The sequence below is a fragment of the Mobula hypostoma genome, chromosome 24 (genome assembly GCF_963921235.1).
Source record: "Mobula hypostoma chromosome 24, sMobHyp1.1, whole genome shotgun sequence".
Taxonomy (NCBI): domain Eukaryota; kingdom Metazoa; phylum Chordata; class Chondrichthyes; order Myliobatiformes; family Myliobatidae; genus Mobula; species Mobula hypostoma.
This window is the reverse complement of record NC_086120.1, coordinates 3,476,393-3,488,851: the sequence shown is the minus strand read 5'-3', so window position 1 is coordinate 3,488,851 and position 12,459 is coordinate 3,476,393. Positions and strand designations below refer to the sequence as shown.

Sequence of the window (12,459 nt, the reverse complement as noted above, 5' to 3'; positions counted from 1 at the left end):
ATTCTTTGTGGATCGGTATCGGTCCGCAGCCAGGAGGTTGGGGACCACTGCACCACCCCAACCTCCGATGAATCAGCCTAACACACCATCATCAGTGTGCTCGGCGCTGTCTTCCCGATTCCAGTAAGTGATACTACACTGTACATATATTATTTCTACTTTATATAGGCTGTGTATTTTTATGTGTTATTTGGTATGATTTGGCAGCTTCATAGCTTAAAGGTTACTGGAGAGAGTGCTTCTGCCGAGAGCGCTTGCGTGAGATTTTCGCTACGGTGGACAGTGCGGCAATGATTGTAGAAAACAATTTCTACTTTATATAGGGTGTGTATTTATCATATCACTCCTGCTTTTACTATATGTTACTGTTATTTTAGGTTTTGTGTGTTATTTGGCATGATTTGGTCGGTTATTTTTTGGGTCTGCGAACGTTCACAGATTTTTCCCATATAAATAAATGGTAATTGCTTCTTCACGTTACGACATTCCAGCTTACGAACCATTTCAAAGGAACGCTCTACCTTCGGATGGCGGGGTAAACCTGTACTTTCATTCACATTTTCTGCCTCCTAGCGGTCAATTTAATGGGACAGGGTAAAGGCCAATAAAATTGAGAACTTTATTATATTCTGGCTCAACTTGCACCCTGTAAAGCAGGATGAATGGAGGGTGGAGACAATACAAAGGAATATGTTCAAGGTGACTAAGTTTGGAAATGGCAAGTTATATACACAGCTGACAATGGTGATAGTCTAAATTAAGAATATATGTTTTGGCATCATTGGTATCAAACAATGTCATGATTAAATTTGCTTTGGAATTGCAGTCAAATCATGCCAATGGACAATAATCATTTGGCCTAAAAATTCCTGGGAATGTTTAATTAAAAAATATCTATGTGTAAGGGGTTCTTCTTTTATATTATTGCTAAGGCTAATAAAATGACTTCTTTGTTATGTTAAAAATAAAATGGCTTCTCTGTGATGTTAACTGCTGAGACAGTGGTTCTCTCTCTAACAGCTTGTTTGGGTTATAATTACTGATAACGAGAATTGCATTCATTTGCTAACCAATTGGGATAGATGTTATTATTTCTTGTGTGTCTGTAAGCTATTGTTTTTGCAGGCTTTGGGGCAGAAGGTGCGATGGGAACAGAGAGAGGAGACACAATGCTGTAAGCTGGGCGACAGAACAGACCCCGAGCGGGAGTCCGAGGCCCAGGGTCTTCGGCGAGGAGAGGAGACGAGGACAGACTTGAATAGAGTGTTTGGTCGATCACCGAGGGTGGTCCCATTTGTGGGTCGGCAGAATTCGGAGGACATGGACTGGAAGAAGGGGGGCTCAGTTCTGTAAGAGCTCCAACAATGTGTGCACAAACTGGTAAATAATAATGGTGCCTTTTTCTTTTTTTTAAACAGTTCTTATTTTGTTCCTTTACTATCTACATAGTCAGAGTTATAAAGTGTAATCATTTAATCGCATATGGTGTACTGGCGTGGTGGGGTACATCACAAAGTATCTACACAAACTTGATTACACAGTTTGGCGGGGCCAAAGGCTGCTCCCCCTAGACGAAAGTGAGCTGAGCGAGCCTGAGGCTTATCAGGGGGCTACAATAGCTTACAGATACACAAGAAATAATAACATCTATCCCAATTGGTTAGCAAATGAATACAATTCTCGTTATCAGTAATTATAACCCAAACAAGCTATTAGAGAACCACTGTTTCAGCGGTTAACATCACAGAGAAGCCATTTTATTTTTAACATAACAAAGAAGCCATTTTATTAGCCTTAGCAATAACAGAAAAGAAGAAACCTCTTACATATGCATGAAATCAATAGTTCAAATTATATTTAATCTTAAATTGTGGAAACTTTTAAACTCTTGTCCTCTCTTAAAGAGATTATCAACACATAGAGAGAAAAAGAAGCTGAGGTACAGAAAACAGCAACAAATAACAATAATACTCACCTGATTAATTTCATCTTGTGTAGACTTCAGAGACTTAATGATTGTCTCAAGTTGGACCTTGCCAGCTTCAATGCTCTGTTCTAACTGTGACTCTTCTTGCTGCAGTTTATTCAGTTCTGATTTGGCTTTAGTCAGCTCTTCTTCTTGAGATTGCATGTCTGATTCCTGATTCGCTATCTGCATCTTCAACGATGAAATCTATCACACAAATTTAGCATATTTAATTACATACCAATATCAATGTGACTAACACTGGCTAATCCTGAAAAAAATATACATCACACAAACAGAAATTAAATATCAATGTATCTGAGGCTAAATGACATCACGTGTAAATTCAACTACCTTTGAAAATCACAAAGCACTGCTTGCTGGACGATGAATCAGTCTTCATATCACGTGGAGCTTATACAACAATGATACGCCCCCGCACACTAAAAATGCCTTGAGCACGATAACAGCTAAGGAAGGATTACTTGATTAAAATGACAGCATTTTGTATAACCTCACAGGAAAGATGCTTTAGAAGGCTTAATAGATGCCAAAAGAATTAATCAGCATTTTTAATCATTTGCTGGATGCATATATGCACATAGTAATTCACATAATATGACCCAGTATATAGACCAAATATTTATTATGACCAATTAAAACAAGAGAAAATATGCAGATACTGGAAATCTGAGCAACACACACAAAATGCTGGAGGAACTCAGCAGACCAGGCAGCATTTAGGAAAAGAGTACAGTCAATGTTTCGGGCCAAAATCCTTTGGCACGACTGGATAATAAAGGTGGGGAGTAGATTTAAAAGGTGCAGGGATGGGAGAGATAAACATAAGGAGACAGGTGAAACCTGGAGGGAGAAGGATGAAGTAAAGAGCTGGGAAGTTAATTAGTGAAAGAGACAGAAGGCCATGGAAGAAAGAAAAGGGAGGAGGAGCACCAGAGAGAGGGGATGGGCGGGCAAGGAGAGAAGGTGAGAGAGGGAAAAGGGGATGGGAAATGGTGAAGGGGGGTTGGAGGACCTACTGGAAGTTTGAGAAATCAATGTTCATACCATCAGGTTGGAGGCAACCCAAACGAAATATCAGGTATTGTTCCTCCACCCCAAGTGCGGCCTCATCGCAATAGTGGAGGAGGCCATGGATAGACATATTGGAATGGGAATGGGAAGTGGAATTATAATGGATAGCCACTGGGAGATCCCACTTTTTCTGGTGGACGGAGCGTAGATGCTCGGCAAAGCGGTCTCCCAATCTACGTCGGGTCTCACCGATATACAGGAGGCCGGGAGTACATAACACAGTATATGAACCCAACAAGCTCACAGGTGAAGTGTTGCCTCACCGGGAAGGACGGTTTAGGACTCTGAATGGTAGTGAGGGCAGAGGTGTAGGGCTCCGCTTGCAGGGATAAGTGCCAGGAGGGAAATCAGTGGGGGGACAAATGGACAAGAAAGCTGAGTCGGGAGCAATTCCCGCAGAAAGCAGAAAGTGGGGAGGGGGGAGATGTGGTGGGATCTCATTGGAAGTGGTGGAAGTTACAGAGATACGGGGAATGATGCGCCGGACACGGAGGCTGGTGGGGTGGTAGGTGAGGACAAGAGGAACCCTATCCCTGGTAGGGTGGCGGGAGGATGGGGTAAGAGCAGACTTGCGTGAAATGGAAGAGATGCGGTTGAGAACAGTGTTGATGGTGGTGGAAGGGAAGGCTCTTTCTTTGAAAAAGGCAGCCATCTCCCTCGTACTAGAATGAATAGCGTCATCCTGAGAGCAGATGCGGTGGAGATGGAGAATTGAGAGAAGGGGATGGCATTTTTACAAGTAACAGAGTGAGACGAGGTACAGTCCAGGTAGCTGTGAGAGTCAATTAAGTCAAATTTCCTTTTATTACATTAAGTCAAATCGAGTCACTTTTTATTGTCATTTCGATCATACCTGCTGGTACAGTACACAGTAAAAACAAGAATACGTTTTTCAGGACTACATGAAACATTACAAAAACTACACTGAACTACATAAAACAACACAAAAAACTACACTAGACTACAGACCTACCCAGGACTGCATAAAATGCACAAAACAGTGCAGGCATTACAATAAATAATAAACAAGACAATAGGCACAGTGCAGGGCAGCAGGTTGGTGTCAGTCCAGGCTCTGGGTATTGAGGAGTCTGATGGCTTGGGGAAGAAACTGTTACATAGTCTGGTCATGAGAGCCCAAATGCTTTGGTGCCTTTTGCAGATGGCAGGAAGGAGAAGAATTTGTATGAGGGGTGCGTGGGGTCCTTCAGGATTTGCTGTTTGCTTGAGGATGCAGCGTGTGGTGTAAATGTCTGTAATGGCGGGAAGAGAGACTCCGATGACCTTCTCAGCTGACCTCACTATCCGCTGCAGGGTCTTGCGATCCGAGATGGTGCAATTTCCGAACCAGGCAGTGATGCAGCTGCTCAGGATGCTCTCAATACAACCCCTGTAGAATGTGGTGAGGTTGGGGGGTGGGAGATGGACTTTTCTCAGCCTTTGCAGAAAGTAGAGACGCTGCTGGGCTTTCTTTGCTATGGAGCTGGTGTTGAGGGACCAGATGGGATTCTCCGCCAGGTGAACACCAAGAAATTTGGTGCTTTTAACAATCTCTATGGAGGAGTCGTTGATGCTCAGGGGAGAGTGGTCGCTCCGTGTCCTCCAGAAGTCAACAACAATCTCTTTTATTTTGTTCACAATCAGAGACAAGTTGTTGGCTCTGTACCAGTCCGTTAGCTGCTGCACCTCCTCTCTGTACACTGTCTCATCGTTCTTGCTGATGAGATCCACCACAGTTGTGTCATCGGTGAACTTGAAGATGTGGTTCGGGCTGTGTGTTGCAGCACAGTCGTGGGTCAGCAGAGTGAACAGCAGTGGACCGAGCACACAGCCCTGGGGGACCCCCGTACTCAGTGTGATTGTGTTGGAGATGCTGCTTCCGATCCAGACTGACTGAGGTCTCCTAGTCAGGAAGTCTAGGATCCAGTTGCAGAGGGAGGTGTTCAGGCCCAGTAGGCTCAGCTTTCCAATCAGTTTCTGAGGAATGATTGTGTTGAATGCTGAAATGAAGTCTATGAAAAGCATTCCAACTTACGTGTCTTTTTTGTCCAGGTAGGTTAGGACCAGGTGGAGGGTGATGGCAATGGCATCGTCTGTTGAATGGTTGGGACGGTACGCGAACTGCAGAGGTTCTAGTGAGGGGGGCAACAGGGTCTTGATGTGCTTCATGACGAACCTCTCGAAGCACTTTATGATGATGGATGTGAGTGCAACGGGACGGTAGTCGTTGAGGCAGGATGCTGAAAATTTCTTCGGCACGGGGACGATGGTGGTGGCCTTGAAGCACGTAGGAACGGCGGCGCTGCTCAGGGAAATGTTGAAGATTTCAGTGAGAATATCTGCTAGCTGGTCTGCACATCCCCTAAGCACTCTGCCAGGAATACTGTCTGGTCCAGCAGCCTTCCGTGGGTTGACTCTGCACAGGGTTCTCCTCACATCGGCCAAGGTAAGACACAGCACCTGGTCATTTGGAAGAGGGGTGGTCTTCCTCGCCGCAATGTCATTTTCCGCCTCAAAATGAGCGTAGAAGTTGTTCAGCGCATCTGGGAGGGAGGCATCACCCACACAGTCAGATGATGTTGCCCTGTAATTGCTGATGTCCTGAATACCTTTCCACATGCACCGCGTGTCGCCGTTGTCCTGGAAGTGGCTGTGGATTCGCTGGGCATGCGCATGCTTTGCCTCTCTGATGGCTGGGGACAGTTTGGCCCTCGCTGTTGTTAGGGCTGCCTTGTAAAGCAAATTCAGTGATTCTTTTGGAATCCAGATTCTGCTCTACACCCATCTGCAAATTTGAAAGTGATACCACTGAAGTGGGCTATATCTCAAGTAACAATGAGATGAAATACAGGAAGGAGATAGAAACACGGTGTCATGACAACAACCTTTCCCTCAATGCCAATAAAAGAGCTAGTCATTGACTTCAGAAGGGATAGTAGTACACATGCTCCTGTCTACATCAACAGTATGGGGTTGAAAGCATTGAGAGCTCCAAGCTCTTGTGCATGAACATCACCAATAGCTGCCCTGGACCAATCCCAAGAAATTTCACCAGCACCTCTACTTCCACAGGAGGCGAAAGAAATTTGGCATTACTATTTTTTATCAATGACAATAGCAAGCATTCTACCTGGAGGCATAATGGTGGAGTATGATAACTGACCACCACAAGAAACTGCAGAGTTGTGGACACAACTCAGCACATCACAAAAACTAGTCTCCCCTCTATCGCTATTATGTATATTTCTTGCTGCCTCAGTAAAGCAGTCAGCTTAACCAAAGAACCCAGCCACCCTGTATACTCTCTGTTCACTCCTCTCCTATCAGGCACAAGATACGAAAGCCTGAAAACATGTTCCACCAGGATCAAGGACAGCTTCAATCTTGGTGTTATTAAGACATTTGAATGAACCTCTTGTATGATAAGATGGCCTCCTGACCTCACAATCTACCTCGTTCTGACATTGAACTTTATTACTTACCTTCAATGCACTTTCTGCACTGTTATTGTTTTACTTTGTTCTACCTCAATGCACTGTGTAATGATTTGATCTATATCAGCAGTACGTAAGACGAGCTTTTTACTGCATCTTGATACATTTGACAATAATAAACCAATACAACTCTTTCACTTTTCCACACAAACCATTAAATGCAACTCTTGTGACTAAACATTTAACTGACTCTTCTCAGATATTGTTCCATGTTTTCCTGATTAAACCTTGTGCCCAAAAAGTTTGTAAAGTCTCTCCTCTAACATGTTTTGAAGTTATTTGAGGCAACAATCTGCATAATTGCTAAGACCTGGATGAAATACATCGTTAGAGTTGTTGCAGATTGTTCAGGAACTACGGGGAGATCCTGTGCCAAGAGATTCTCCACAGATGAGGACTTCAAACATCTTCAAAGCAATCAGATTTTATTTCTCTTTACTCATGAGCAAATAATTTTTTTTAATGTTGCAACCAGAAAATTGCTCAGAGATCTGATTTTAAAATTCACTAGATAGGAATGCTGAGCCATACACTGCTTACTGTCACAAGTGAGAGACAATGAACGAATGAATGAAGTAGAGCATACTTTAAGGTAAATGTTCTGTACCTGGGGAGACTGTTAGGTACTTAGACAAAATGATGGAAAAGTGAATTAATGAAAAGATTGTGTTGAGAAGACAAGAACCAGGACAATAGCACAGGAGAACAAAGTCAGATTTTATTTGAATGAATAATGCAGTTGACTGGCAATGGAACAGCAGCAACCAGAAAATAGAAAACAGTTGCAGTAAGCGAAGAATTCAGAGTGCCTCTGGTTTGTCAATTGCAGTGTGGAACAAAATCAAAGAATGAGAGGATTAGAGTAATGGGGAACAATGTAGGACTTGAGAAAGCTGACTGGTAAAAGATAGGTGTTGCAGTTTCAAACAATCCAGTGAACAAAGGAGTTAACAAAATAATCTGTTGGGTTGATGACCAAGCAGATGAAGGTCAGATTATAACATCATCAGAAAATTAAAGAAGTGTTCTACAATAGAAAAGACAAAACAAAAATGAGCATTAATGAATCTGATGAAAGAAGGTTTATGTACAAGGGTTTGCCTCAGCATCACATCCCTTCTCTTGTATTCTATACCGCTTGAAATGAATGCTAACATTGCATTTGCCTTCATTATCACTGACTCAACCTGCAAGTTAACCTTTGGGTGTTCTGCACAGGGACTCCCAAGTCCCTTTGCATCTCAGATTTAGGATTTTCTCTCCATTTAGAAAACAGTCTGCACTACCAAGTCCATGACCATGCATTTTCCAACATTGCATTTCATTTGCCACTTTCTTACCCATTCTCCTAATCTGTCTTAATCCTTCCGCAGCCTACCTGTTTCCTCAACACTACCTGCCCCTCCACTAATCTTCTTAGCATCTGCAAACTTGGCAATAAAGCCATCTATTCCATCAACAAATTGTTGATATATAGCATAAAAAAGCAGTTCCAACACTGACCCCAGTGGAACACCACTAATCACCGGCAGCCAACCAGAAAAGGATCATTTTATTCCCACTCGCTGCCACCGGTCAGCCAATGCTCTAACCATGCCAGTAACTTTCCTATAATACCATGGGCTCTTAACTTGGTAAGTAGGCTCAAATGTGGCATCTTGTCAAAGGCCTTCTGAAACTCCAAACATACAACATCCACTGGATCCCCTTCATCTATCCTACTTCTGATCTCCTCAAAGAATTCCAGCAGTGTCATCAGCAAGATATTCTCTTAAGGAAACCATGCTGAATTTGTCCTATCTTGTTCTGTGTCACCAAGTACTCCACAAGCTCATCCTTTACAATTGACTACAACATCTTCCCAACCACTGAGATCAGGCTAACTGCTCCATGGTTTCCTTTCTGCTGCCTTCCTCCTTTCTTAAGGACTGGAATGACATTTTTAACTTTCCAGTCCTCTGGCACCATGCCAGAATCCAATGATTTTTAAAAGATTATTTCTAATACCTCCACAATCTCTACCGCTACCTCTTTCCAGCTGTCTTATGTACCCTTGGGTCTTTCAGCTTTTGAACACCGTCTCCTTTGTAATAGCAACTGCACTCACTTCTCTTCCCTCACACCTTTCAGTATCTTCCCGTTAATTTTTGCTTTGTTACATGCCCTCTCTTTTGCTTTTACATTAGCTTTGACTTCCCTCATCAGGCACAGTTGTACTATTTTGCCATTTGAGTATCTCTTCGTTTTGGATTACATCCTGCACCTTCCTCATTTTTCCCAGAAACTTGCGCCATTGTTACTCTGCTGTCATCCCTGTCAGCATCACTTTCCAATTTCCTTTGACCAACTCCTCTCTAATACCACTGTAATTTACTTTTACTCCATTGAAATACAGCTCTGTCAAGACTTTATTTTCTCCCTATCAAATTTCAAGTTGAAGTCAATCATATTTTGATCAATGCCTCCTAACCTCCAGTTCATTACATAACACTCAGTTCAGTATAGCTGATCCCCTAGTAGGCTCAACAACAAACTGCTCTAAAAAGCCATCTCCTAGACATTCAACAAACTCACTCTCTTGAGATCCATTACCAACCTGATATTCCCAAAACGAATTGCATGTTGAAATCTCCTAAGACTATCATAACATTGTCCTTTTGACATGTCTTTTCTATTTCCCGTTGTAATCTGTGGTCCATATCCCAGCTACTGCTGGGAGACCTGTATATAACTGCTATTGGGTTATTTTACCCTCACAGTTTCTTAACTCAACCCACAAGGATTCAACATCTTCCAATTCTACTTTCTACTAATTTGATGCCATTCTCTACCAGCAGTGCCATGCCACACCCTCTGCTAACCTTCCTATTCCTCTGATACAATGTGTATCCCCCCCAATACAACATATTTTCATGGTTTCTGGAAGGATCACCAGGATCCTGAAGACACACCAGAATAATGCCATCCACAAACCCGTAAGGAAGCTCAAATTACAGCTTTTGCGGGTCAAAGATGACCTGAGACTCAGGTCGGTTGACATTTACAGGATTTCCTGTCAATGCAGAGCTGCCTATATTGGCCAGATGGTGGAAACCCATATCAAGAAGCACAGGAGGTGTATCCATTTGGGTTACCCGGAGAAATCAGTGGTAGCAGAACACTGCAATCATAATGGCTATAGCATTGACTTCAATGGCACAAAACTATTGTGCCATGCCAATGGCTTTTGCGAATGCCTGGTAAAGGAAGCCATTGAAAAAAAACTAGAGGAAAAGAATTTTAACGAAAAGGGTGGTCTCGCTCTAAGTAAGAACTGGAATTCAATTATGAACAAGGTAGAAAGTGGAAAGCTGATTGGATTAGGACTAACCAATCAGGAGGGACAAACTACAGAGTATAAATACCACTGGATTAGACATGCCCAGGCATCATCACTGATGAAGATGGCAGAGTTTGTCATCGAAATGTCAGTTATAATTGATACCTGTACCCAGCTGGAAGGCCAAGAAGAGTTTATTCATCTTATACACTGGGGAAGCACTAGATCCTATTTCTTGTCTTTTTCCCGTAACCCTTAACCACCCTTATTAATCAGGAACCTATCAATTTCTGCCTTAAATACACCCAACCGCTTTACATATATGTAATAGAACATTACTTAATGCATTGTCTATAAATTTAAGAATGAAAAGGCAATGTACGGTTTACTCTTGTAAATATTTTTATTATGAATAAAGTTTATTTTAATATATAAAATATACACCCAATCCCTTTGTTGCAATGAATTTGATAAATCCACCTCTTCATCTCTGTTCTAAAGGAACTTCTCTAATATCAGATTCCAGACTCTTCCACCAATGGAAACATCCTCTCATATTCATTCTATCCAGTTCTTTCAGTACATGGTAGGTTTCCAATGAGATCTCCCTCATCCTTCTGAATTCTACCAAGTACAGGAACACAGCCACCAAATGCTCCTTATATATTAAACTTTCATCCCAGGATCACTCTTGTGAACTTCATCTGGACCCTCTCCAAGTCCAGCACATCTTTCCTAAGACACAAAGTCCAAAATGTCTCATAATATTCTAAAACACTCCAATCAATGCCTTTCAGAGCCTCATCAGTACATCATTGCTTTTAATATTCTAGTCCTCACAAAATGAATGCTAATATCTCATTTGCCTTCTTGACAACCAACACAAGCTTCACGTTAACGTTCAGGGAATCCTGAGTTAGGACTGATTTCTGAATTCCCTCTCCACTTAGAGGAAGTCTGAACTTTTATTCTTCCTACCGAAGTGCACAACCATTTACTTCCCTGCACTGTATTCCACCTGCCAACTGTTTCTGCCCACTCTCACAACCTGTCCTAGTCCTTCTTCAAGCTTCCTGCCTCCACAACACCAACTGTTCTTTTATCAGGAAGGCCACCTATCTTAGTATCATCTATAAACTTGGTCACAATGCCATCAGTTCCTTCATCCAGATCAGTAACATACAAAGTGAAAAGTTATGGGCCCCCAACACTGACCCTTGCAGAAGTCCACTAGTCACTGGCAGGAATCCTGCAGAGGACCTTTATTCCCCACTCTTAAGACTTCTGCTAGTTAACTAATATTCTATCCATGCTCGTTCCTTGATTCTAACACCATGGGCTCTTATCTTATTTAGTAGCCTTGTTAAAGGCTTTTGAAAATCCAAGAAATAAAGGCTGCTGACTCTGCTTAGTCAGATCTGCTTATTACTTGATCCTCAAAAATTTCAAAGTTAGTTAAGCAAGATCTTCATTAACAAAACTGTACTGTCTTCACTATATTTTTGGGTAAACAGCCCAAATCTTTTCTTTAAAAATATTCCAGGTCCTTAGCTGGAACTGAGTTTAAAACTGGAGAAACTGAAGAAACTGAACTAAAATATGAATTTACACAATGGGCAACTATCCCACAACCTGATCATTCAAATATTCAGTATCTTAGAGTAGCTATAGTTGCTGTTGAAGAAGGGAAGCATATGTAACATGCTGTAAAGTTTCACTGATAATGTAATGATTTCTCTGTAGCAGCAACATTTGGGTTATGAGTAGAGGTAACAGGGCATGGAATGCTGTTGTTCTTGCTTGTAAATCTGGAAGAGAGATTTTCGCGGTCTTTTGCCAGGGAGAGATGAGGAGAGAAGACGTGAATGGAGACAGTTGGTAGACCGCCAGATGGAGTGGACTTAGGGCAAGGGTCCAAAGGGCAGCGATGATCGGAGGAGGTCGATGGTGGACGACTGGCTTATCAGTGAGCTCCAACATTGTGCAATAGACTGATTCATGAGAACTGTTTTCTTTGCTAACCATATAGTCAAAGTAAGAATTATAAAGCTTAATCATTTAATCGCATATTGTGTACTGTTTGTTATTTTGGGGTACTGATTTATAACAGGGGACACATCGCACAGCATTCACCCAAATGAGATTTCATAAGTTTGGCTGGGCCGGGGGGGTATCACCCCCTAAACTAAGCTGCTATATTAAAGGGAGATCTTCTCAGACAGGCTGTTAAAGCTGGTAGAGAAAAATGAGTTTCAATTTTCATCTCACTCTGATGGTTAAGTTTGAAAAAAGTTCCATTCCCCAGCCCTACACTCTTTAACTTAATAAAAATAAAATTTACAATAGGAAAAATAGATGAGTAAGGATTCTGCACACACTCTGAATCAGTCAATAAACCTGCCAATTTAACCAGAAACTTTGATTTTATTCCACCATCTTGCAACGGTTAATATAAAGAGAACATGCAATACTACAGGGAAAATTCTTCAAACAAGCTGAAATATGCGCACATTTTTTTTGGAATGGCGTAAAAAATGTAACACTCTTAAGGTTTATCTGGGAACACAGCCACACCACTGCGAGTT

At 42.0% G+C, this 12,459-nt stretch overlaps 1 protein-coding gene across 3 annotated transcripts in view; it reads right to left on the bottom strand.

Moving 5' to 3' along the window:
* Positions 1-12,459, bottom strand: part of eps15l1a (epidermal growth factor receptor pathway substrate 15-like 1a) — a 492,163-nt gene that overhangs the window by 274,897 nt on the left and 204,807 nt on the right. For all 3 annotated transcript variants that reach the window (XM_063032448.1, XM_063032447.1, XM_063032449.1), the window contains one exon: positions 1,976-2,173. In XM_063032448.1, the coding sequence (XP_062888518.1) occupies positions 1,976-2,173 (198 nt within the window). The remainder of the gene's footprint in view (positions 1-1,975; positions 2,174-12,459) is intronic.